Genomic DNA, 25,043 nt, shown 5'->3' with positions numbered 1-25,043 from the left:
AAATTATGACTACCGTTGAAAAATATTTCTTTCCTCTTTCCCTCGAGCCACCTTTTCTTACACGATCTTTGAGTTTCCACTGAGACGAATAAAAAAAAAAAAAAAGGAAAAAGAAAAAAAAAGGAAAAGAAAGGAAGAAAAAAAAAAAGAAAAAAAAATATATTGTGGACGATGGTAAAATATTCTTCTTCTTCTTCTTCTTCTTCTTCTTCAAGAGAGAGAGAGAGAGAGAGAGAGAGAGAGAGAGAGAGAGAGAGAGAGAGAGAGGACTCCCATATGGAATCCTTTGCTTTCATTTTTTATTCTCTTTTTTACCCCCTTGTTTTATTCGCTTACTCGATGCTTTTCTTCTCTGAGGTTGGAAAAAGAATTTAAAAAGAAAAATATATTTCTACATGATATAAACTTTTACTGTCATCATAAAATATTAATATTTTATACAATAATTATCATTATTAAGAACAATTTTATTAACTTATTATTATTATTATTATTTTTTTTTTTTATTTAAAAGGAAAATTTTATTATTTTTAATGAAAATTATATAATAATAATAAATGTTTTTATGCTTATGCAATTATACATTATACATATATAATATATGTATATATATTTATTTGTTTATTTATTTATTTATTTATATCCTGTTTTTACATATTATATATAAACAAAAGCAAGATTGATAAAAAAAAGAACTATATTTTTTAATATAATCATCATGTAAAATTGGTATTAAATTGTTATTATATTGTATAATTTAATTATTATTTATTATTTTGTTATTAATAATTTTTATTATTATATTTAGATTTATTATTAATTATTATTAAATCGCTATATAGAAAGAGAAAATTGAAATTAATAAAAGTAACATTTGTTTCTGCACAAATATTTCTTAATATTTATAATCGTCATTAAGTTCTTATTAAAATGATATTGAATATCTTAATTAATTTATTTTTTAAATTATTACATAGAAAATATTAATCTATCCTATATCGTATAAGAATAAATATGAAATAAGTATTTGTTATGTGAATTTTGCTTAGGCCAATTATTGTTTATTATAATACAACGATATTGACTATTTTCAAGATTAAATAATCAATTAATCGAAATTATTTATTATTATTGTTATTATTATGATTATTATATAATACATTGTGTAATGTATTATTATTATTATTATTATTATTATTATTATTATTATTATATCACTACAACTACCATCATGATAATCATCATCATCATTATTATTATTATTATTATTATTATTTATATTTTTTCTCCTCTTATTGTTATTAACTTCTTATCGTTATTCAATATTAAATAATTAATTCGTCGCTTGATGTATTGTTACATCATCGTATAAAATTTGAAATCACTCCATAGATATTTGAAAAAAAAAAGAAGAGAAAGAAAGAACAATTATTCGAAAAAGATCTCTTAATTACAAGGAATAAAGAATATAGAATCTCGATCTAAATCTTATTATATTTTTTGAGATCGTTATTAGTAGCCAAATTAGAGACTATACGAATCACTTTCTAAAGACCCAAAATGATCCGAAAATTATTCACGTGAAACTATCGTTTACTATGGGATATTATGTTAATCGTTGTCTGCGGACGAGCTGCCAAGGAAAACTTTCTAAGGTAATTGATTTTCACCGAGTGAATGAGTAGTCTAATTGAATCATCTAACTGCCAATTATCTTCTGCTTTGTATAGAAAAAAAAGAAAAAAGAAAAAAAAAGAAAAAAGAAAAAAGAAGAAAGTGTGCGCCTTCGTTATAGCGACCTTTTGTCAATTAACAATATTATATTCAAAAATCTCAAAAGTCATACTTTACGTGTGAGTACTTCTAACAGGCTTCAAATTTGTGAGAAAATTATAGTATAACAATTGTTTCACAAATATTTCGTTGTAAATTTTGTCGACCTTTTGTTTTCAAATTACGATCTAACTTGGACACATATTTTTTTATTTTTTAATTCACTAATACAATTACTAAAACTATATTATTACAATAATTTTTTGTCATTTTATTTTATTATTATTATTATTATTATTATTATTATTATTATTATTATTATTATTATTATTTACGAAAATAATGCATTATTAGAATATCACTGATTTTATTCATGAATTTTCTAACAATTATTTTATTATTATAATGATCTCTATATAATTTCTTTTTTCTTATTATTTATGAAAATATTGAACATTATTAAAATATTCCATATTTTATTTATAAATTTTGATAACAATTGATTTTGGTTTATATTTTTATAATAAAAGCAATTTCTCTGTTATTGTTTGTTTGTTTGTTTGTCTTTTTTATGTTGGTTCTTTTTATGTTGAGTTATTTATTTGCACGTGAAATAAACAATTTATCTCACAATGAAAAATACATAAGTTATATACTTATTTTCTCTCTATCTCTCTTTTTCTCTATCTCTCACATACACACACACATACACCCACAGACACAGACACATATATACACATACTCCTCATACAATCCTTCAAACCCCCTACTTCTATCTCTTTTCTTCGCATTCGTTTTTATCGCATGTCGTTGTGGATTTATCGCTTAGCACCGAGAACGGCCACGTTTGTAAATCTATAACAATCGGGCAAATGGCGAAAGTGGTTTGAAAGCTCGCACTGAGCGGAGCGTTAATCCAAATTGATGGCCTTGTGAACGTTCGATGCTGATAATACAAAAAAAAAAAAAAAAACAAAAATAAATGTACAAAAAATGTTACAAAAAGAAACGAGCCGACACAAAAAAAGGAGGAAAAGGAAAAGAAAAGGAAAAAGAAATCGTCAGAAAGAAATCCTAATAAAACGTTTCGAAATAATTTTTAAGTTTTTTTCTTTTTTTTTTTTTTTTTTTTTTTTTTACGTAAAAAACCTAAACTATTTTCTTTTTTCTATATCGCATAAAGAATACAATTAGGATGCATATCTTATCGGTCAAAAAGAAAAATATACACAAGTTTATATATTTTATAATACGTGTCCGTCATTGAACAGACTTGGGTGGCTATTTGCCGACACGTATCTGTATATATTAGTTTGGAAACTATGATACAGGCGTTTTTTGTTTAGTCTGTGTTCAGCTGTGACTGAGAGAGATACATTGTAACGTGCGCTCGATATTTTAATTTATAAAGCTTAAAGGTATTCTTCTTACTCATTTTGTAAAATTTTTTCACGTTTGTATCCCATTTTTATTTTACTTTTATTCCTAAACCAGATGGAAACAAAACGCGATTTACATCTAGTCTTCTTGTACGAGTTTAAATTAAATCATACCGCAGCTCAAGCTTCAAGAAATATTAATCAGGCATTCGGAGATGGATCCACCAATGAAAAAATGTTCGATATTGATTCTAAAAATTTCGTTCTGGCAATTTGAGTATCGTCCATGATCCTTGAGGAATACCACCGGGCCCATATTGATAACGAGGAATTAGGGACGATTGTGGAATCCGATCCACACACAACTGGTCGAACACTTGGGTCTAAACTAGGAACTAGTCATACAGCTGTGTTAAAACATTTGCGTGCAATAAATAAAATCAAAAAATTGGACCGCACGAATTGACGCAACTGCAGATGGTCAATCGCAAAAGCAAATGCGCATCTTCGTTGCTTCGCAATACACGATTGCCATTTTTACACCAAATCATCACTTGTAATGAAAAGTTGATTTTCTATGATAATTGAAAACGATCAAGCCAATGGGTGGTAGATAAGAATACACCCCCATTTATTTATTAACTCTAAAAATAAAGATTTTTTTTAAAAAGGCATATATGATTTGCCGAATCGTTGGCAAAAAGTCGTAGATGCCAATGGAAATTATTTCAATTGAATATAATAAATAATGTGAAAAATTGTGCTTTTCGTTTTTTATTTTCATTCAACGCCCATTTCATAGTTTTCAACCTAATATATGTATGTATGTATGTATGTATATATGTATATATGTATGTATAATTTAACAATAAGTATAAATTTATACAAAAAAAAAAAAAAATGTATAAAGAGTATTGATTGTTAATTTTTTTTTTTTTTTTTTTTTTTTAATATTACCATACACATATGTCTAAAATAATTTTTAAACGCTATACGTAATGGACTAAAAAGAAATAAAATATACATCGACATTAGAAATAATCTCAATGATTTAACGTGAACGCAAAATGATCTACGTAATTCGAATCATTAATAAAAATCAATTAGGAAATGTAGCGTAAATTTTAACCTTCCTCGATAGGATGAATTTTCGAATATTAATTTAACAAGGCTTTATTTATTAATCCAGTTATATAATAGATGATGACAACAACGACAGATTGGTGATAATTAATACATTATAATTAACGATACTACGAATGAACAATAAGCTATCTCTCTCTCTCTCTCTCTCTCTCTCTCTCTCTCTCTCTCTCTCTCTCTCTCTTTCTCTCTCTCTTTCTCTCTCCTTCTTTCACTCACTCTCACTCTACCACTCTTTACCTCTTTCTGTCTCTGACAAGGATCGTTATGCTCAAATCACTTTTAATTAACATGCGAAGGGTTATGTTTATTAATTAACCCTTTAAACAATACATATATAAATTTATGTTACATACAATCCAAAACTATCTACTATGTAACGTACTTAAATACATTTATATATAATTCAAAATTTCCCGTCAAAATTCTATTTCCGTTAATTCGAATCCTTAATATATATGTCCTTAATATAATATATATATATATATATATGTTATATAATATTTAAAACTATTATTTAATTGTTTATATCTCTGATTTCAATTAAAATTTAGATAATAATTAGTATTATTAAAAATTATCATCAAGTTTTAATGGTAACAATTAAATAAGGATTATTTGAGAATGTGATAATATCAATCAAGATTAAATTACGTGGACTTCTTATCACTGACGAACCAGCGCCAAATTCGTCGGCCATTTTGAACGATATCCATCTTCGAGGTTAGAACATCCTTGGAGATCGTCCTTGAGGAAGCACGTTAAGCTAGTGCAGAGGTTCGCTGTGAAAGAAACTTTATCGTCGCTGTCAGCCACGATGTAGACGAATGGCGCCCTTAGCACCCTTATCTACCAGCAATTTTTACGCCCGTTCCCTCTTTCTACCCTTTTTACCCTTCTTCCTTTTTCACTCTCTCTCTCTCTCTCTCTCTCTCTCCCTTTCTCTCTCTTTCTCCCTCTCTTTCTCTCACTCTCTCTCTATCTCACTCATGATTTGTCTTATACTATAATATTTTTATTTTATAAAACTGACATGGCTTTCTTTTGATATCCACTTTATTTTGTTTTAATATTTGAAATTTACCTTTTATTTATTTATATAATAACATCGATTGTATATATGTTTATTATTAATTATTTAATTATTGTTCTCTCTCTCTCTCTCTCTCTCTCTCTCTCTCTCTCTCTCTGTCTCTCTTTCTTTTGCATTACCTCAGATATTTTTATTTTCTTAGAAATTTAAATCAGGCCAGTTTATATGATCAAATCGAATATTATTATCTTTTCCTTTATCTAATTAATTATAGCAATTATTTATTTTCTTTCTTTCATACACACCCACATCTATATATAGATAAATATTTTAGTTCATTATATATTATCGATTATAAGAATGACTTATTTTCTAGTTTTTAAAGTCATGATTAAAATTTCAAGTCATAAATAACGAATTTCTAATGTTTCTTATCTTTTTCTTTCGTCGGTTTACAATGTTTTTCATTATCTAAACGTTACTTTTAGTACGCATGAGTCATGTAAAAACGAATGTAAAAACAGAACGGTACGGTTCAGTTCTTGATGGTAAAATTTGAACATTTTATTTAACAATTTAATCGTTACTTAATCATCATTTCCATTTTTTATTCCTTTTTCTTTTCACATTATAATCAATATATTATTATTTCCATTAGATATTATCATAATTATAATACGCGTTTCAAATAATTGTTCAGCTTACACTGACATGATTTTCCATTAAATATCATTAACAATAATGATTTTCTTTATCAACTCAATCATTTTCTTCAAAGATTTATCTTCATTTTAACGATCGTTAAATAATATAATACATGGATACTAATAATTGCTTCAGGCTAAAAGCATATCATTAATATTAAATTTATTTTACGATAAATGTATGATTCATTGTTAAAATTGTTAGAGTTAATTTAGTCGAAAAATAAATTTTTACGATTAGAGAATAGGATTACGTTGATAACGACATTGATAACCTTTATTCTCGATGGCCACTTAATACTGAGATTTCACGTTTTTTTTTTTTTGTTCTTTTTCTTTCTCTTTCTCTCTATCTCTATTTCTATCTCTTTCTCGGTTTGCAATGAACGGAAACTCGAAACGATAACGGTAACGAAGCTCCTATCGAGCTGCAGGTATACCATAGAAAGGACGAGATCGAAGGGTTTGAGCCAAAGCTCGAGGTAATCCAAACCGGAAGAGGATAGCGCGGAGAGCGGCTTTAATCGAATGTTCCTGTTATCTGACGTCTTCATTAAGGGCAGGGTCATATCGATCCTCGTTCGGTAATAAGAGTGAAACATAATGAACAATTATTGCGTACGTGAACTACTAAAATCGATTTCTCCCGATTAAACAATTATGTCATTAAACGTATGGATTATTTATAGAAAAAATTTCGTCGTTATAATTAATTCGACAATATAATTATTGTAAAACTAATATCACTTATATTAATTCAAATGAATATGGCATAAATTTTTTTTCTAATTAAAACATCACCATTTATATGAAAATCGTCTGAAAGTGGAACAAATTATCGACGTAAGAATGTATTAGTATATATATATATATATATATTATAGATTAAAAACATAGATATAATGTATATATTTAATTATGATTAATAATTAATATATTTAAATTTTATTAATTAATAAAACTAGTAAGTTATATTAATTTTAGTTCATATAAATAGAGAAATGAGTAACGAATTGATTAATATTATTTAAAATGTAATATCAATGATAATAATACATAACGAAAATTAATATAACAAATTCGAATGTTTATATGAGTTGTTGTATCTACAAAAATAATGATATAAGAAACCGTCATAGGTAAGAGAAGGTCAACGAAATAGTGGGGATCAACAAATTTGGCAGTTGAGCTATAATCTTTTGCAGAGAAAGATTAATTAATAAGTCAATTAATTTTAATAATTAATAATTAAATTAATAAGAGAGATCAATAAATATGTATATATATATTCAGATCAGGTATATTATCGCAGAAAGAAATTTGTACTTCGATGTAATTAATATTATATATATATATATCCAAATTTTACATTTAAATGATTACACATTAATGTAATAACATTAAAAGTAAAGTTAAATATTAAAAGAAGAATAAAAAAAACCATCTTTTATATTTGATAGATAAATACATATACTTATCTAAATCTCATATATGCATTTATATGTCTCTTACGTATTTATATGTAGATATACATATATATATATATATACGCGCGTGTGTATGTGTATGTATTTGTGTATGTATATATATTTATATCTACATATGAATTTACATATAGGTATATATTTATATGTAATTTTGCTTTAAGATATTATTAATAACTTTTATCATATATTAGCGATAATACATACATACTTACATACATACGTACATATATACATACATACCTACATACGTACGTACATATATACATACATACATACATACGTACATACCTACGTACATATATAGATACGCAGCTTGTCAATGTTTTTGAAAAAAAAAAAAGAAAAGTAAGTTAAAACCGATAAACAGAATTTCTAACGATGCCAATAACAGAGTTAATACACTTAAATTATCATCAAAGACTTAGAAACGATTTAACCTCTCGACCTCTTTACATAAATCAGGAATATTTAACCTTACCAGGTTGGTTTAACCTACCAACCAGCTGTCTCTCCCAGTGAGCAGAGAACCTTAGAATCGTTAGAAAGGTAATACTATAGTATCAACGATCACGTCCCGAAGCATTCCGTATGCCGTAGTCGTACGATGTGTCTAGCTTTGCCTATTCGAACGTAAAGCTCAACGTTAGTGTAGTCTACGTTATCCTTCGATCCCAGGAACATAAATATTGCTACAAACATATTTGTACCGAATAGGATGATTTGGTGTTAGCATCTTCACTTACGATCAGAATCAACAAAACCTGGATTTATGTTGGTTAGGTTGCTTTATGACTTAGGGATGGTGGTAATAATAGGGAACATGAATGAATAATCCACCCTCTTCTCGAATTATCTTCACGAAGGGTTAGAGTAAAATGCTCTTTCTCTTTCCCTTTTCTCTCTCTCTCTCTCTCTCTCTCTTTCTTTCTATCTATCTCTCTCTATCTCCTTCTTTCTATGGTATTTACGAACTCCAAGCCCTGCTCGGAGATTTGTTTGACGAGAGTATCCTGGATCTAACGATTAATCAGTTGCTATTAATTAACCCCCTAGAATTGCGTCTCTACCCTAGTCTCCTTCATAGCTTTCGTCGACGTGCTCGAGGCTCTTCCTTCCAATCTCAACGTACACACCTATCTATAGGGTGGATTCGTATGAATAGGTATTACAAATTGAAACGAATAAAAAAAGTTCCCTGGTAATTATAGAAATTTGAGATCGTGAATTTTTTTATATTTTTATACGTTGAACATATATGATGTATATAAAAAAAAAGAAAGAAAAGAAAAAAACATGAAGAATAGATAATATTTGTTCTTAATTTTACGTTATTCGTTTGAAAACGAACAATGCTGGTGATTCGTATATATATATATATACACAAAAAAAAAAAAAAAGAAAAAAGAATTTTATCTAATTTCAACTCACATTTAAATAAATTTTCTACTTCATCGATATTAATATATATATATATATAATAACATCAGATATACCATTACGATAAAAAAATATTACAGATAGCTTCCATAAATTAAAATTTATATTATAAATTTGTTATTAAAGATGATGCAAAATTTTTCATTTCTTTATTATTATTCATCAATTTATCGATCTCCTTTTCTCAATATATACATATATACATATACACGTGCGTTCGTATATGTGTGTGTATGTGTGTGTGTGTATGTGTACTGTGTGTCATTTAAACGGAAATAAGAGAAATAATTCAAATCGATATTTCTGAAGGATCAAAATACTTTGTTTAACACTTTAAGTGGTAACGTTTTACATACTGCAAAGTACCTGTCACTTTTTGCATTAACTTTTATAAGCCAGCACTTAACAGTACGTCAGGCCGTTAATTATGATCAGCCACTCGGTTAATCGCTTTTCTCTTTGCTTCTCCTTCAACGACGTTGGTACAACATTGTTCCATAGTACATACATATACATACATACATACATACATACATATATATATCGTACATACATACATACATACGTATGTAACAGTAACGTGCTAGCTAGCTAAGCAACAACAACGACGAGGACAACAACAGTGACGACACAGGTGATGGTAGTGGTAGTAATATTAGTGATGGTAATGTTGAGGATGGTGATGGTGATGATGGTGATGGTAGTGGCGACGGCATTCTATTGTTAGAGAACGGAAGGGTTGACGTGTGTAAACAGAATCTTGAGTCATTGGTATACACGTTGGTGATGGTGGTGGTGATGGTGGTGGTTGGTGGTGGCGGTGGTTGGTGGTGGTAGTGATGGTCAAGGGGGATACACGATCGTAGCCTTCCAAGTGAAGGGGAAAACCTTTCACGTATTTATCGAACGCTTTGCATCACGATCTTTCAATCTTCCCTTTTTTTTTCATCGCTGTATTGTAAGCTTTATACTTTACCTTTTTTATCTTTCTTTTTTTTCTTTCTTTTTTTTTTTTTTTTTTCTTTTAATAGAGAATAGTCGTATATATTAGGTGCGTTTTGTAATAACGGTTAAATAATATTGTTACATGGCTGATCTTAATTACTGCGAAATAATTCCGAATATATTTTTAATGATGTAATCAATTGTGTTGGAAATGTTTAAAGATAAAAATCACAAGGAGAAAAAAGAAATTATTACCGTATAATATAATGAAATATCTTTAAGATATAATACAAAATTATACGTACATTCGTATTTATCGAAACTAAATATTATTAGATAATTATCATTGTTTATTTATTATTATTCCTAGAGTAATCGAGAAATTTATTTTAAAGCATCAGTAAAAAGATTGTTAATTTAATCGATATTCAAAGAAAAAAAAAAAATATATATATATAAATACTATTATAATAATATTTATAAAAGTGGACCCATGAGAAATAAAAATGTCAAAATAAAACTAAATATGTTAAATTTTTATCCCTGATATTTCTAGATTTTTGTCAGATATACTACATTTCTTGTTTAGACCCCGAACCCACCATTTACGATTATTGTCTGATCTGTATCTTCTAGAGGGTCAAGAGTTTAACTAAACATGTCTAAAGGCCAAAACAATAGTGAGCAATTATATTTTTTTTTATCCAACGATCTGATAACTTGTATGGAGCAACACATGACCCTTGAGAAAAAAAAAAGAACATTACGAGTAAAAAAGCGTCAAAATTGTTAACAAATAAATTATGATTCGAGCAAGGAGAAGACAATTCTTCTTTCAGATTATTTAATATTAAACATTACAAATAACGTAAAAACGTTAATTTAAAAAAATTGTAAACAAAGATTACATCATTCGCGAATTTTTTTTCTTCTTTTTTTTTTTTTTTAAATAATTTGTCAGATTTATCACAAACTAAAGATATCCGATAAGATCGAAGAGTAAACTCTACGAAAAAAAAAAAAGTATGAGATAAAGTTGATCTGTCCGGTGCCATCTGGTCCGTTATTAAAACGCATTCAAAAAGAAAAAAAAAAAAAAAAAAAGAAAAAGAAAAAGAAAAAGGAAAAGAAAATAAAGAAGAAAAAACAGAAAAGAAAAATAAATAATAATTTACAATGATCGAATATATAATAAGTGAAACAACGAATAATAATACGACGAAAGCGATAATAGTCAATATACGAGAATTCGCTTGATGATGATCGATTAATGCGACGATGCGATAGCGCGGTATAGATACGATTGCACGTTTTAAGGGGGGGGGCGTGGTACGCGAGGTTGAGGGGAGGTGTAGGAGAAAGAGGAGGAAGAGAAGGAGGAGGAGGAGGAGGAGGAGGAGGAGGAGGAGGAGAAGGAGGAAAGGGAGAAGAGTGCGGAACGGTTGAAGAGGGTGTTACACTGGCATAGAGAGAAACTGTCGAAGCGGAATATCGTCGTCCGTGCACGTAGCAACACTCGTTACTATATATATACTATATATATACATATATATATGTATATATATATATGTATATATATATATATATAGTAGAGTATAGGTAGTAGTCGAAATACTGGCTACTACCACGTGTTACTATTGTTCGATATATAATAGTCTTAATTAAAATGGCGGTCTAACGAACACCGCTAACTGCGGTAATCCGACGTGCCTCATTGATAATCCCTTGGCCATACTGACGAACACGAATGCATAACATTGCTCCCTTCTATCTCTTTCCCATTCCCATATGTCATTCTCTCGTCACTCTGCTAATACACATCTACTATATCCCATCGGAGAGACTTCCTTCTCCCTCTTCACACCTCCTCATCTCCTTCTATCCAACCTCCACACGTCCAACATTCGCTCCGTTCCCCGCCCTTCTACAATTGTACGATAGACAATCGCTATTTCAACGTCATCGAATAGACGACGAAACAAACGTGGAGTCCTAACGTGACAGTGATAAGTTAGAGTTAAACATCTTCGGGGAGACTCTCTCTCTCTCTCTCTCTCTCTTTCTCTTTCTCTTTCTCTTTCTCTTTCTCTTTATCTCTATCTCTATCTCTTTATCTCTATCTATCTCTATGTCTAACCTTCCTACAGGATTTATTTCAATAATGTGTCCTTAGGGGAAAAAACAGTGTAGCAGGCAAGATTTCGTAGAGATTGAATTGATTATCGAGTCAGCAAATGTTCAATTCTCTTTGAGAATTGTTGTTTTATTATTGGATTACATTTTATCAAATCGATATTTTTTTAAGAGATAGGAACTAATCGATCCGTACGTTATCGAATTAGAATATCTTTAATCTCAATATTTAGTAATTGTAATTGATCGATTATTTCTATAACAAAGAATTAATTCTCATTGTTAGAAAGATATAAAAGTTCAAAGTTATTTCTTCTTTTCTTTTTTATTTTTTTTATTTTTTATTTTTTTCTGAGAAATATTTGTATCTAACAAATTTTCAACTTTTGTATATTATTTTTTTTTATAATTATCCAATACTACGTTATTGATATGTATATATGTATAGGTATATATTTTATTTAGTATTAAAGATTGTTGGTTGGATTAATGATTATTTTATAATATTATAATTAAAATTAATTAGATTCGTTCGAATACTTAATGAAATTAATTAAATCAATTAAAGAAATGAAATGATTCTTTTTTTTTTTTCTTTAAAAAAAGTCTATTAATAACTATTTAATTATTATTAATGATGAAAATGTTAAATTACCTGGTAGCAATAAGAGGACAAGTAATACTCGGTGATGCCCAAGCCTCAGGACTCCATGGTGCACATTCGTAAAGCCTTAATTCTCTTCCTGAAACCGCACCAAAGACACTACGCCATCCCCCTGCGCAACCAGTCGCCAAAGTAAATCCACTTCCGGCACCTCGTGAGGTACTTGCACTACTTCCGGCTCCATCCTCGCTACTTTCGCTGCTTGCACTTCCTTTCTGTTATCAAATATCAATATCTTTATCAATATCATTAATATCGATTTATATATATTTACATATACATATATACACACACACGCATATATATATATACACACAATATATGTATGTATATACATTCTTTTAATTTGTTCGATCAACTTATTATTATTAGATAATTATTCTTATTTTTTCTTTTTAATAAATAAATAAATATATATATATATATATATATATATATATATATATTAGAGGGACCGGAAAGTAATGTCGTTTCTGTGCATGTCGATATTTGATTGTGATTAAAAATAAAAACTTGTTAAAAATTTATTCGTTTGAATTTAATTTAAGAAAGCGACATTACTTTCCGGTCCACCTAATATATATGATAACTGTAAATCATATGTAATAATTCTTAAGTTTGAGAGATAGACTTCTGTTTATTCGATAATATTAATTATTATTTACTAATTATTATTATTAATGCTCTCCTCCTCTATACAATAATATCTGAATTAGGCAGAAGTAAACGAGTTATCTTTGTCGCTTCTTTGCAATAAAATCGACTCATATCCATGCATAATCGCGTTAGTATATAATTCTATCTCAATGTCCATCCTGTATAGGTTTAACATTGGTTTGTTAACCAATATCTCTTTCAGATAGATGAACGTATACTTTTGTTCCTCACCAAATACAAACTTCGCTAAACATTTACTTTCAACAAATCCGACAATAGTCTGCTGGCTATCAATGAATGTGATACGGAAAAAATTTGTTAAACTATCCGCTTAAATCAAGAAAACTTTGAATCTGCCGTGTATTTGTCGGCTCTACAAATTTTTTAACAATTTCGACTTTGCATTTGGATGGACGTATCTGTCAATTTTTCTATTATATGACCTTCATCAATCATACTTCTGTATTTGATCATTTATCATTTCTTTTTATGACTACGAGATCCGTCTTCTTGTTTGATATACTAGTTCGTCATTTTTAACCACGATTAACATTTCAACATTAATATCTCTAATTTTCTTAGGATTATAACTCGCGACTAAATTTCTAATTTTTCAACGATATTTAACACTTGGTATATGTTCGATTCTTATTTCTTGTGATTTTTCAATCAAATCTATTTTAAATATTTCAGGAAGATCTAAATCGCTACATGCTTTCGAAATAATAATAAACTTTTCTGTCTCTGATCGCTAGATCAATGATACTAAAGAAATCAATCTCTAATATTAATGTATAATTCATGATTCAGGTATTATGCGTATTTAAAACTGAATTATCGTATATGAATTATCGTCAATTTTTAATCGTGTATAAAATTTACCTAAGATCGCATTAGTTTCTACGCCTATGCTATTAAATTTAATTTCTTTTGTTTTCAATTGAGGAAATCCTAACTCCGTATATTGATCTACGCATGAAATATTCCTCTGAATTCTATCAATAGGTATTACAATATACTATGATTCTAGATATACGATCTAAAATAAAGGTCATTAAAATGCTTTTTCTTTTAATCTCATGCCGATTAATATCTTTATATAATATTTAAGCTTGGATAAAGATAGCAATGTGTTCTTTATCTATGTTCTTTTTTTAGCGAGTATCCAACGAGTTTCCAAAAATAGATATTTCTAATATAGATATATAACATTTAGAAGAAAGTATTGTAAACAATTGAGAGACTTAAGCATTCGTCAACAAACACATATATCCTACATTATTAATATTTTATATATTCATAACAAATTTACAAAAATATTTGTCGTTCCTCAAAAAAGTATTCTTCTTTTTTCATTGCACCAATAATATTAAGAAAAATTATACGATATTAAATATAATAAGTTTTTATCATTTGTTCGAGTTCATTAAAGTGACAATCTAAAACGAACGATATAAAAGTAGAAATATTCGTAACGAGTAGAATCGATCGAAATGAAACGGAACGAAACGAAACGAATCTTTGATAACGTCACGTGATTCTTTCTCTCTCTCTCTCTCTCTCTTTCTTTTTCTTCTTTTTTTTCCCCCTATAGATAACGTTAACAATTCACGATAAGGTTAACGACCTCTCATTCGGTATCCCTAAAACCACGGCACTTCAGAGACACAGAATCGAGAATTAATCGAACTGTCAAATTCCGACGTTTCCCGTCGAAAACATTGCGCGTTTACGTTGCACCAGACAGGAGTTACAATTCTCTCGCGATCCTCTTCTTTTCATTTTCCCTCTCCCTCCCTCTCCCTCCCTCTCTCTCTCCCTCTCCCTCTCCCTCACTCTCTCTCTCTCTCTTTATATATATATATATATATATCTATCTATCTATCTCTTTATCCCTCATACTCTTCTCTTTTTATCCACCCTATATTCTCCTTTCCACTAGAGTCATCAAAATGAAACGTACGGACCTTTCGGGTGGCCGCAACGAGATGGTTTAATTACTCGTTTCGAATCCGCAGTTTCACCTCCATGAACTTCAGTTCCTCTTCTCTCCGTGGGAAATCTTTTTTTTTTTTTTCATTCCTATTTTCCTTTTTTGGTTTCGTATATATTTTTATCATCTTTCTTTTTTGTCGACCACCCTCATTCTCCCTCTCACAGTCCCCTCGACACCAAACGTATTTCACGTTTCTGCTTCGGTACGTGCGGACGACAGTGTTCGATTGTGACGATTCCGCGTTTAAAATGCTTTGGTCTAAACTATGATGATCGCTCAACGGACGATGACCCTCTCGTTCTCTCTCTCTCTCTCTCTCTCTTTCTCTCTCTCTCTCTATTTCTATCTGTCTGTCTGTCTATCTATCTATTTATCTATCTCTATTTCTATTCCTCTCTTTTTTATTCTCACCATCGTTCTCGAACGCATCGACGTACGATCTTCGTACTAAATAAAATCAATGATTGATTTAAATTCTTGGAACGAAATTATATATTGATGACGTAAAATTAGAAAAAATAAATTGAAAGAAATAAAATTGGAATGATTGATAATAATTAATTAAATTATTCAAAATTAATACAATGTCAATTGAATTAATAATTACATATCTACATACGATAATAATGATCGTATTATATTTTTAATGAAGAATATGTTCTATGGACTTATATATCTTATTTATACAGAATGTCTCAAAATCGATAATTAAATTTGTCAGTTTTAATTCAATATTTCAATTTTTTCGTTTTTCACTTTTAAGATCATTTCAAGTTAAGATCTAAAAGTTGCGAATAGAATTATTAGCCATCTGAATAAAAAGTACGAATATTATCGTATATAGTTTTATCATTAAAAAAAAAAAAAGAAAAAAGAAAAAAAAAGGAAGAAAAGAAAAAAATTAGTCGAACGATTTTGTGACACCCTATGTACTTCCGCATAATTTATATATTTATGTGTATTTATTACACATACATATGTAAAAATATGTAAAAATAAGTTTACACAGAGGATATTCAAAATTGTTTCATCATTTCTAATTCGTTATTATTGTGTAAGGACGTTATTATTGTGTTATTATGTGTATGTTTAATACTCATTAGGTATAATAATTTTATAAAATAAAATAAAAAACGAAAATTTATCGGCTGATAGAAACAAGCTCTTCACGATGGCATCTCTACACACGTTTTCTACGGCAATCGAGTGATCGAAACTAACGGCTCTTAATAATGGACGGAATAATAGGGCGAATCTTGGTAGAGTGAGAAGGGTCGAGCGTGCTCGAAACAGATGGTTCAGCAACGATTCTATCTCACTCCCTACTATCTCCTATCTTCCTTTCTCTCTCTCTCTTTCTCCCTCTCTCTCTTCCTCTCTTTCTCTCTCTCTCTCTCTCTCTCTCGCTCTCTCTATTTTCATTTGAAGAAATTCTTACAACATATATATGTATTTATATTAATATAATTCAACATTAAAGAAGTTTAATAATGTAATATAAGCATATGTATATATGTACGTATATAACATATACCGAGTGGTATTTTTTTATCATGATATAATCGAATACCGAGTGGTATTCTTTAATCATGATATAATCGAACAAAAGTTGATTATTATTAAAAAAAAAAATATATATATATATATATCGTAATATAGTAGAATAGAATATTATTATACGAAATTTTTATCAATTGCAACTATTATCAATCGAATAAATACCATCGATCTGACGTATAAGAAAAGAAAATTCGATTTCGAAAAATTAAAAAGAATATTTCTATTATATATTATTTTTTCAATCTGATCGAATTGTATCATATTTAACGTTTAAATATTATACTATATTTGTATTGAATATTATCAAGAAACGAGATCTGATTCAAAAAATATTTCGAAACATTTTATTATACAATTTTACAATATTTGATTGATTTTCTTTATTACGGAGACATCGTTTATTACCCTATATACAACGAAAGGAAAAAAGATCGATGATGCTGTGCGAGTATAATGAAATATTTTCATCGAAGAGTAGAGACGATCAAGAGAGAGACAGAGAAAGACAGAGAGAGACAAAGACAGAGAGAGATAGGCAAAGAGTGACAGAGAAAGAGAGAATGAGAGAGAGAGAGAGAGAGAGAGAGAGAGAGAGAGAGAGAGAGAGAGAGAGAGAGAGAGAAAGAGAATATAACGTAGAACAAGAGGGAAAATGACAGAAACTCTGATGACCTAAATCACGATCGTTCCATTTCGAAAACTCTCGGGAAATTCGACTGGAATCAACGTTAGACGATTGCTCTCTGCGCAAAAGAGAAAGGGAGAGAGAGATAGAGAGAGAGATAGAGAGAGAGAGAGAGAGAGAGAGAGAGAGAGAGAGAGAGAGAGAGATAGAGGGAAAGAGAAAAATAGAGAGAGAGAGAAAGAGAAAGAGAGAGAGAAAGAGAGTACAAAGGAATGTCGTTCACCCCCTTCGTCTTCATCCTCTTTCCAATATTTTAATCCTTTTACCATTCTACCCTTCGTTTTCTATCTTTCACTTTATTTCATTTTTCTTCTTTCTCTCTCTCTCTCTCTCTCTCTCTCTTTCTTTCTCTCCTCTCTCTTTCTGTCCTTTTCTTCTTCTTCTTCTTTTTTTTGTAATATCATTGCCGAAAAGAGAAAAAGAAAGAAAGAGAGAGAGAGAGAGAGAGAGAGAAAGGTATAATATAATCTTCAAGAATATATATATTACATTTAACGGCAAAATGTCCTTTAGATATTATATATTCCGATAATTTGATCTTATATCGTTGAATTTTTAACGTCGATCAACATATATTAATCGGAGAGTCGACGGGTATTTAATATCGTTGAAAAAAGAAACGAGACTTATATGAGTTCCCGAAGGAATGATTTTTGAAAAATTGATGATTTATAAATCGCTTAAGGTTTAGGAAAAAGTGCATTAAATTTTTTCTCTTACATAGGACCGACAGGATTTTTTCGGTGGCGTTCGTAAAAAATGGCGGAAGTAAGTCTTAGATACAAGTCCTCTCTCTCTCTCTCTCTCTCTCTCTCTCTCTCTCTCTCTCTCTCTCTCTATTTCTCTCTCCATCCTCTTGCCCTCTCTCTCTCTTTTCCCTCTTTTGCTTCACATATGAGACCCATCTAAACTTTTACCCGAAGTTGTTTTTCCACGCGAGGATGTCGGATGGGAAACTTTAGCCTCTAGATTAAAAAACTCTCCGTGAGGCTGCATAACTTCCGGGGTAGGCCGGATCGAAAAGGAAGTCCATTGGTAGTGGTGCGTCTATTTATGTATGTACATATGTGTAGATACGAGAGAGGGATAGAGAGAGAGAAAGAGAGAGAGTAAGAGAGAGAGAGAGACAGAGAAGGTACGAAAGTATACACCGGAGGGAAGCTTTTACGTTAAAAATCGGGATTACGTGGTCTCCTTCGTATTTTTCCGTATCGATCTCGTGAGTACGCACTTAGCGACGTTGTAAAATCGTATAGCTCGCGTTAAATGGGATATCATTTGTGCTTGGAGCCTGGATGGGAAATTAATGAGAAAGTCAACAGAGGACCCTTTTGTAGAATCCATTTTTCTGGGCGGGTTTTTATTTTTTTTTTCTTTTCTTTTTTTTCTTTTTCTTTTTTTTCTCTTTTTTTTTCCTTTTTTTCGTTCTCTCTGTACAGTGGTCTCTCCAACGGGGAAGAAAAATGAAAAAAAAAAAAAGAAAAAGAAAAAGAGAAAAGAAAAAAAAAGATGCCTCGACTGTACGAGGCCTATGTATATCCTGGAACGGGGAAAATAATTTAAAAGTGATTTTGTAAATGATTATAAATCGAGGTAAACGAACATTATGTCCAATTAATATTTGAATTCGAATTTGAATTCGAATTGATATATGATATTGGAAATATTTCATTGGTGATGGGAATAGCCTTTACTGGAACGACTGTATTATTAAGAAGTTACAATTAAAAGATACGTGTATATACATTATATTGTATTGTAGAAATTTTTGGGAGAGAAAAAACGATATATATATATATATATATATATATATATATATATATATCGAGAGGTTAATGATACTCCTATACAGTTTGAAATCGTAAAAATCGTGACTTTAAATTTAAAATAAAATCAAAAATATTCAACGCGATATGGGACCTAGGGAAATATGGTTTAGTTTATTTTTATGCAATCGGCAGATTGTCGAATAAAATGGAGAAAAATATCGCTTTGGCGAAAGAGAGAAAGATAGATGATAAAGGGAAATAAAAAAAAGAAATATATCATGAAAACTTTAGGCAAATAGAGATCTGATATTGTTGCTTTATTTTTTCACGAGCGATTGTTGACCTCGCTTAATTGAAACGATCTCTGGCTGACGATATGAAAGTAATTATGAATGGTGAAAGTGATAGCTTAAATAGTTCGTAAAATATTTAATCATATCTATATATAAGAGATAGAAATAAAGAGAAAGAGTGAGAGAGTGAGAGAGATAATAAATATTGATAAAGATAAGTTACTGAGCAATATCTACTCGTAATTAAATCAAAATAAAATTAAACATTAATGGTAACATCGAATACATGTTAATATTGTAGATCAATAATAACTTATACATTTAATTAAGTTATTAAGTTACGTTAAAGATAGCAATAGTATAAAAGCAATAGTATAACCATAAATAATTCTTCGGTAAGTAATGAAGGCTAATAATAACATAACCATAGTTTAATAATATGATAGTTTAATAATATGATAAGATAAAATTGTATCGTAAACTTAGCAAGATATGTTAACGATAATTGGACAATGATAATTCAACGTTTACCAGAAATTAAATCAAGATAAATTTAGACGATAGAATAATAATAATAATAATAATAATTAATTTTGTAGAATTGAAAGATTCGATTCATTCATCATTCGATATATTCGTACAAAATGATTGAATTACTGTCATCGTTAAATTAAATTAAATTTATTTATTGTTTTCGATTATACAATTGTTGTTTATATTATTTTGACTTTAATGTTCAATAAACAAATAAATTTTATTAATATATATTATATTAATAAAACTAGTGATGTAATATTTTATGTATTGAAATAATCAGAAAATATGATATTAGTGTACTATTATTGTCTCTGGTCTATTGGAACATGTCAAATCATCGATAAAATTGAGAAGAATATTGTACAATGGAAAAAGAAAGAAAAAAAGAGAGGGAGATAGATAGATAGATAGATAGATAGATAGATAGATAGATAGATAGATAGATAGATAGAGAGAGAGAGAGAGAGAGAGAGAGAGAGAGAGAGGAATAAAAATATTACATATCGATTTCTTTCCATATTTAAACTGGAACTTTTAGTCTGGATCACAAATGTGAATATGTTAAACAAATGTTATCGAAAACGAGAAGAGACCAATCAAAATAAAAAATATTATATAATATATATAGCTAACAATGATAGGTATCAAATTTCCGATTCTGATATCCGCTCAGAAGGAATACACATAAATATAATATTCCTATATTCGGAGTAAAATTGTTCGAATAATGCATGATATCTGGTCTAAAGAGAAAGAGAGAAAGAGAGAGAGAGAGAGAGAGAGAGAGAGAGAGAGAGAGAGAGAGAGAGAGAGAGAGAGAGAGAGAGATAAGTAATTATTTTCCTATGATATCTGATCTAAAGAGAAAGAGAGAAAGAGAGAGAGAGAGAGAGAGAGAGAGAGAGACAGAGAGAGAGAGAGAGATAAGTAATTATTTTCCTATTGTTTAAAATAGGAAGATATCATTAACCTTTGATTAAATATACGAATGACCGAAATAGAGATAAAGAGAGAGAGATAGAGAGAGATAGTAAGATAAAGACAACAATAGAAAGAAAGTAAGAAAGAAGCAGAAAATGCGGAAAATATAAGGAATGATAAAATGAATTTGGGAGTTTAACGTGCCTTTATTATTTTTATTAAATAGAGATAGGTAGAAATACTCCTGGAATGAAAAATAAAGAGATAGATAAGCTTATAATGCATACATATATATATATATACATATATATATATATATATATATATATATATATATATATAATACATATATATATGTAATATAAGTTTATAATATATATATATATATATATATTACATATATACAAATATATATGTATATATGCATGTATATTCTGGATATATGTATATAAAAGAAAAGGATGGTAGATTTTGTAGTCGTTGTTATCGTCGTCGTTTCGTCTTTTTATCGGCGATTCCTTCGGTTCGTCGCGCCATCGGCACTGTCCCAAACCATGCCGATTCCTTTCGGCTTTGGAGCAATCGTGAAATCGAGCGAAAGGGAGTCTCGTCTCGCAATCTACGAGCTTGAGGAGGCGATCGGGCGAAAAGAGAAGAATATTAAGCGGAACAGCTCCTGGGAACTAAACGATCCTAACGATATTCGCAAGTTCACGACGGAGCATGGCCTCGATCGAAAGAGAGAAAGGGAGGAAGACAGACAGAGAGAGAGAGAGAGAGGAAAAGGGAGAAAGAGAGAGAGAGAAGAGAGAAGAGAAAAAAAGGTAGAAATAGAAAGAAATAGAAAGAAATAGAAAGAGAGAAAGAAAGACACAGAGAGAGAGAGAGAGAGAGGGTGGAGGAGAGGGAGAGAGTCGTCCATGAAAAAGTTCAAATCGCAGAGGAGTTATCGAGCGAAAGAAAAAGAGAGAAAGAGAGAAAAAGAGAAAAAGAAATAGAAAGAAAGAAAGAGAAGAATCTACCTACCATTTCCTCTCTCTTTCTCTCTCTCTCTCTCTCTTTCTCTCTCTCTCTCTCTCTCTTTCTTTACTTTTTTCTTGTTTTCTTTCTCGTCGTACTGGAATTTGCACAATCGACGATTTCGTTGGCGATAATAACGAAGGACAGGACCAAGATTGTACGAAACGAAGGCAATTCGATGAGATGATTTTGAGAGAGGAAAAAAATGAAAAGAAAAAAAGAAAAAACAAGGGAAAGAAAAAAAGAAGGAAAGAAAAAAGGGAGAATTTTTCGATTTCATGCTTACGAAAGAACTGTGACGTGATATTTGATTTTGAGGAGGGGAGTAGGGTGGCCTGAGAGAAAAAGGGTGGATTTTAATTGTTGTTCGGTATTTCAGACGTTCTTTCTTTCATACGGTATTATTATTATTATTATTATTATTATTATTATTATTATTATTATTATTATTATCATTATTATTATCATTATTATTATTATTATTATTATTATTATTATTATTATTATTATTATCATTATTATTATTATTATTATTATTATTATTATTATTATTATTATTTTCACTTTGTTATTTTATCTATAAATTATTTTTTTTCCCCTTTCTTTTTCTTCTTTATATTTATTCTTTTCGACTTCATGACGGTTTTATCATTTACATATTTTTCCTACCACTTTTATTTTATCGTAATGGATGAGATTCATTTTCTTAATAAAAGAACAAAAAGAAAAAAGAAAAAAAAAAAGACGAAATGTTCTTCTCGTTCCATCATTAATTCGACATTATCGCATTGAATTAATTGAATTAATTTATTCTTATTCTTATTCGACCGCAAACTATTATACAATACGATCTTTTTTATCTTATAATCTTAGTTTATCCAGAAAATCATTTTTGACATTAATTATATCGTTACAATTATTCCAATTCATTTTGCCTATTATTTAACGTGTCAATTCAATCGCATGACACGTTCCGTTTTTACATAACGGTAGAAAGTAAAAAAAAAAAAAAGAGAAAAAAAGGAAAGAAGAAAAGAAGAAAAAAACAGAATAAAAAGAAAAGAAAAGAAGAATAAAGCGCAGAATTTGTAGGAGTAAAGAAAGAGAAAAAATTCGATCGATGAATTATCAACCATTTATTTATTATTTTTTCAATTTATTATTATTAATTCATCAAGACTAAAATCCTTATTTATAGATCGATCGAAATCGATCGAAATCCTAAATTATAGATCGATCGAAAGAGAGGATGAAAGAGAAAAGGTGTGAAAAAGAGAGAGGGCGTGAGAGAGAGAGAGAGAAAGAGAGAGAGAGAAAGAGGGAGAGAGAGAGAGAGAGAGAGAGAGAGAGAGCTAGTGTGAAGGATAATAACTGGTATACGTGGTCAAACACGTAACTATAGTACACCTTCACGATGATACGTAAGTCTTATACAGAGACATATTACGTACACAGAGATGTATCTAAAACGCACACGAAGTGTCGAGTTTGCTCGTTGGCATGCTTCGGCTACGATCGTCTCTCGACCCAAGCTACCCCTTCTCTATCCTTGCACACCATTCTCCCATACTCTTCATACCCCTCCGGCCACAGTTTACTTAGCATTGCTGATGCACTATCCACTTTGGTCGGCCATGTCGAGAGAGAGGTCCATAGAGCCCATGTGCCGGAGCTGATACGTACCATCGAAGGTTATGGATAGAAGATGTGCCGATGCGTTCGTTGCTTCTCTATCCACTCCCCGAACCACCCTTAAAACTACCCCTAAACCACCACCACCATCACGACCATCACCTACCTCACTTACTTCCCTTTCCTCCCTCTCCTCTCTCTTCGACGCAACCTTCGATCCTCCATCGGTATGTTTGAAAACGGATAGATGCTGATGGCTCCAGTTCTAATTAATAACGAGCCATCGATCGAGATATTCCAGGGATGTAAGGCACTTAGGGTTGAAGTGGGTAAAGTGAAAAAAGCACTCGAGTTATATAGCTTCAAAACCTCTCTCTCTTTCTCTCTCTCTCTCTCTCTCTCTCTTTCTATCTGTCTATCTATCTATCTATCTATCTCTCATCCTTTTACTACTTTCTTTGTTTTTCGTCTCGTTCTCGTTTAGGCAAACCGTACACAGTTTGATTCATCTCTCGGCCAATCCACGTCGATCTTTCCGAAGTAGATTTATTACTTTTCGGATAAAGAATGAAGAGTATTAATCGACGACGGATCGTAATGCTTTTTCCATCTTTTTTTTTTCTTTTTTTCCTTTTTTTCCTTTTCTCTTCTTTTTTTCCTTTCTTTTTTCTTTCATCCGACGATCATTTTATTATCAATCGTTCCCTTTGTTCGGGGATTATTAAAGTGATTATTAAAGGATTTGCAGATTCATTGAGTTATCAAAGCCAATTTTTTTTATAAATATATATATATATGTATTATTTGTTTGATCGATTGTTATATAACTGTAATAATTAGGAATGCAAATGATTATTGCAATAGAGTAAATAAATAGTATTGTTTAGTTAGCTAATGAACAATTATGTAAATAAACTGATCCATAATTCGATATAATGAACTATAATATTTCGAACTCGAATGTAAAAAAGTTTGTCAAAATTCTCCGAAAGAAATATTAATTCAAATTGAAATATATCAATTAATTTCTCTTCAATTCGATAAATAAATAGAATATCATTATTCATTAAAAAATATCGCGTTTTTATTAATACGAATTAAAAACTTAACTATAACAAGATGAAAGAGTCATCAATATCGTTCGTAGGGGATGGTAGGTGGGACAGAGGAGTAGGAGGAGGAGGAGGAGGAAAATGAAAAAACGAAAAACAAAAAAAGGCAAAAACGAAACAAAGAAAAGAAAAAACAAGAAACAAAATGAAAAAAGGCGGGAAA

The 25,043-nt window shown here is 29.8% G+C and overlaps 1 protein-coding gene across 1 annotated transcript in view; it reads right to left on the bottom strand.

The window, feature by feature from the left end:
- The window catches only part of Syn1 (Syntrophin-like 1), a 209,042-nt gene that overhangs the window by 22,415 nt on the left and 161,584 nt on the right, over window positions 1-25,043 (bottom strand). Inside the window, exon 7 of the mRNA XM_085661111.1 lies at window positions 12,690-12,913. Coding sequence (XP_085517237.1) covers window positions 12,690-12,913 — 224 coding nt within the window. The remainder of the gene's footprint in view (window positions 1-12,689; window positions 12,914-25,043) is intronic.

The sequence above is a fragment of the Vespa mandarinia genome, chromosome 13 (genome assembly GCF_050613455.1).
Source record: "Vespa mandarinia isolate Hongniang chromosome 13, ASM5061345v1, whole genome shotgun sequence".
Classification (NCBI taxonomy): Eukaryota; Metazoa; Arthropoda; class Insecta; order Hymenoptera; family Vespidae; genus Vespa; species Vespa mandarinia.
This window is presented reverse-complemented; position numbering and strand designations above follow the sequence as displayed.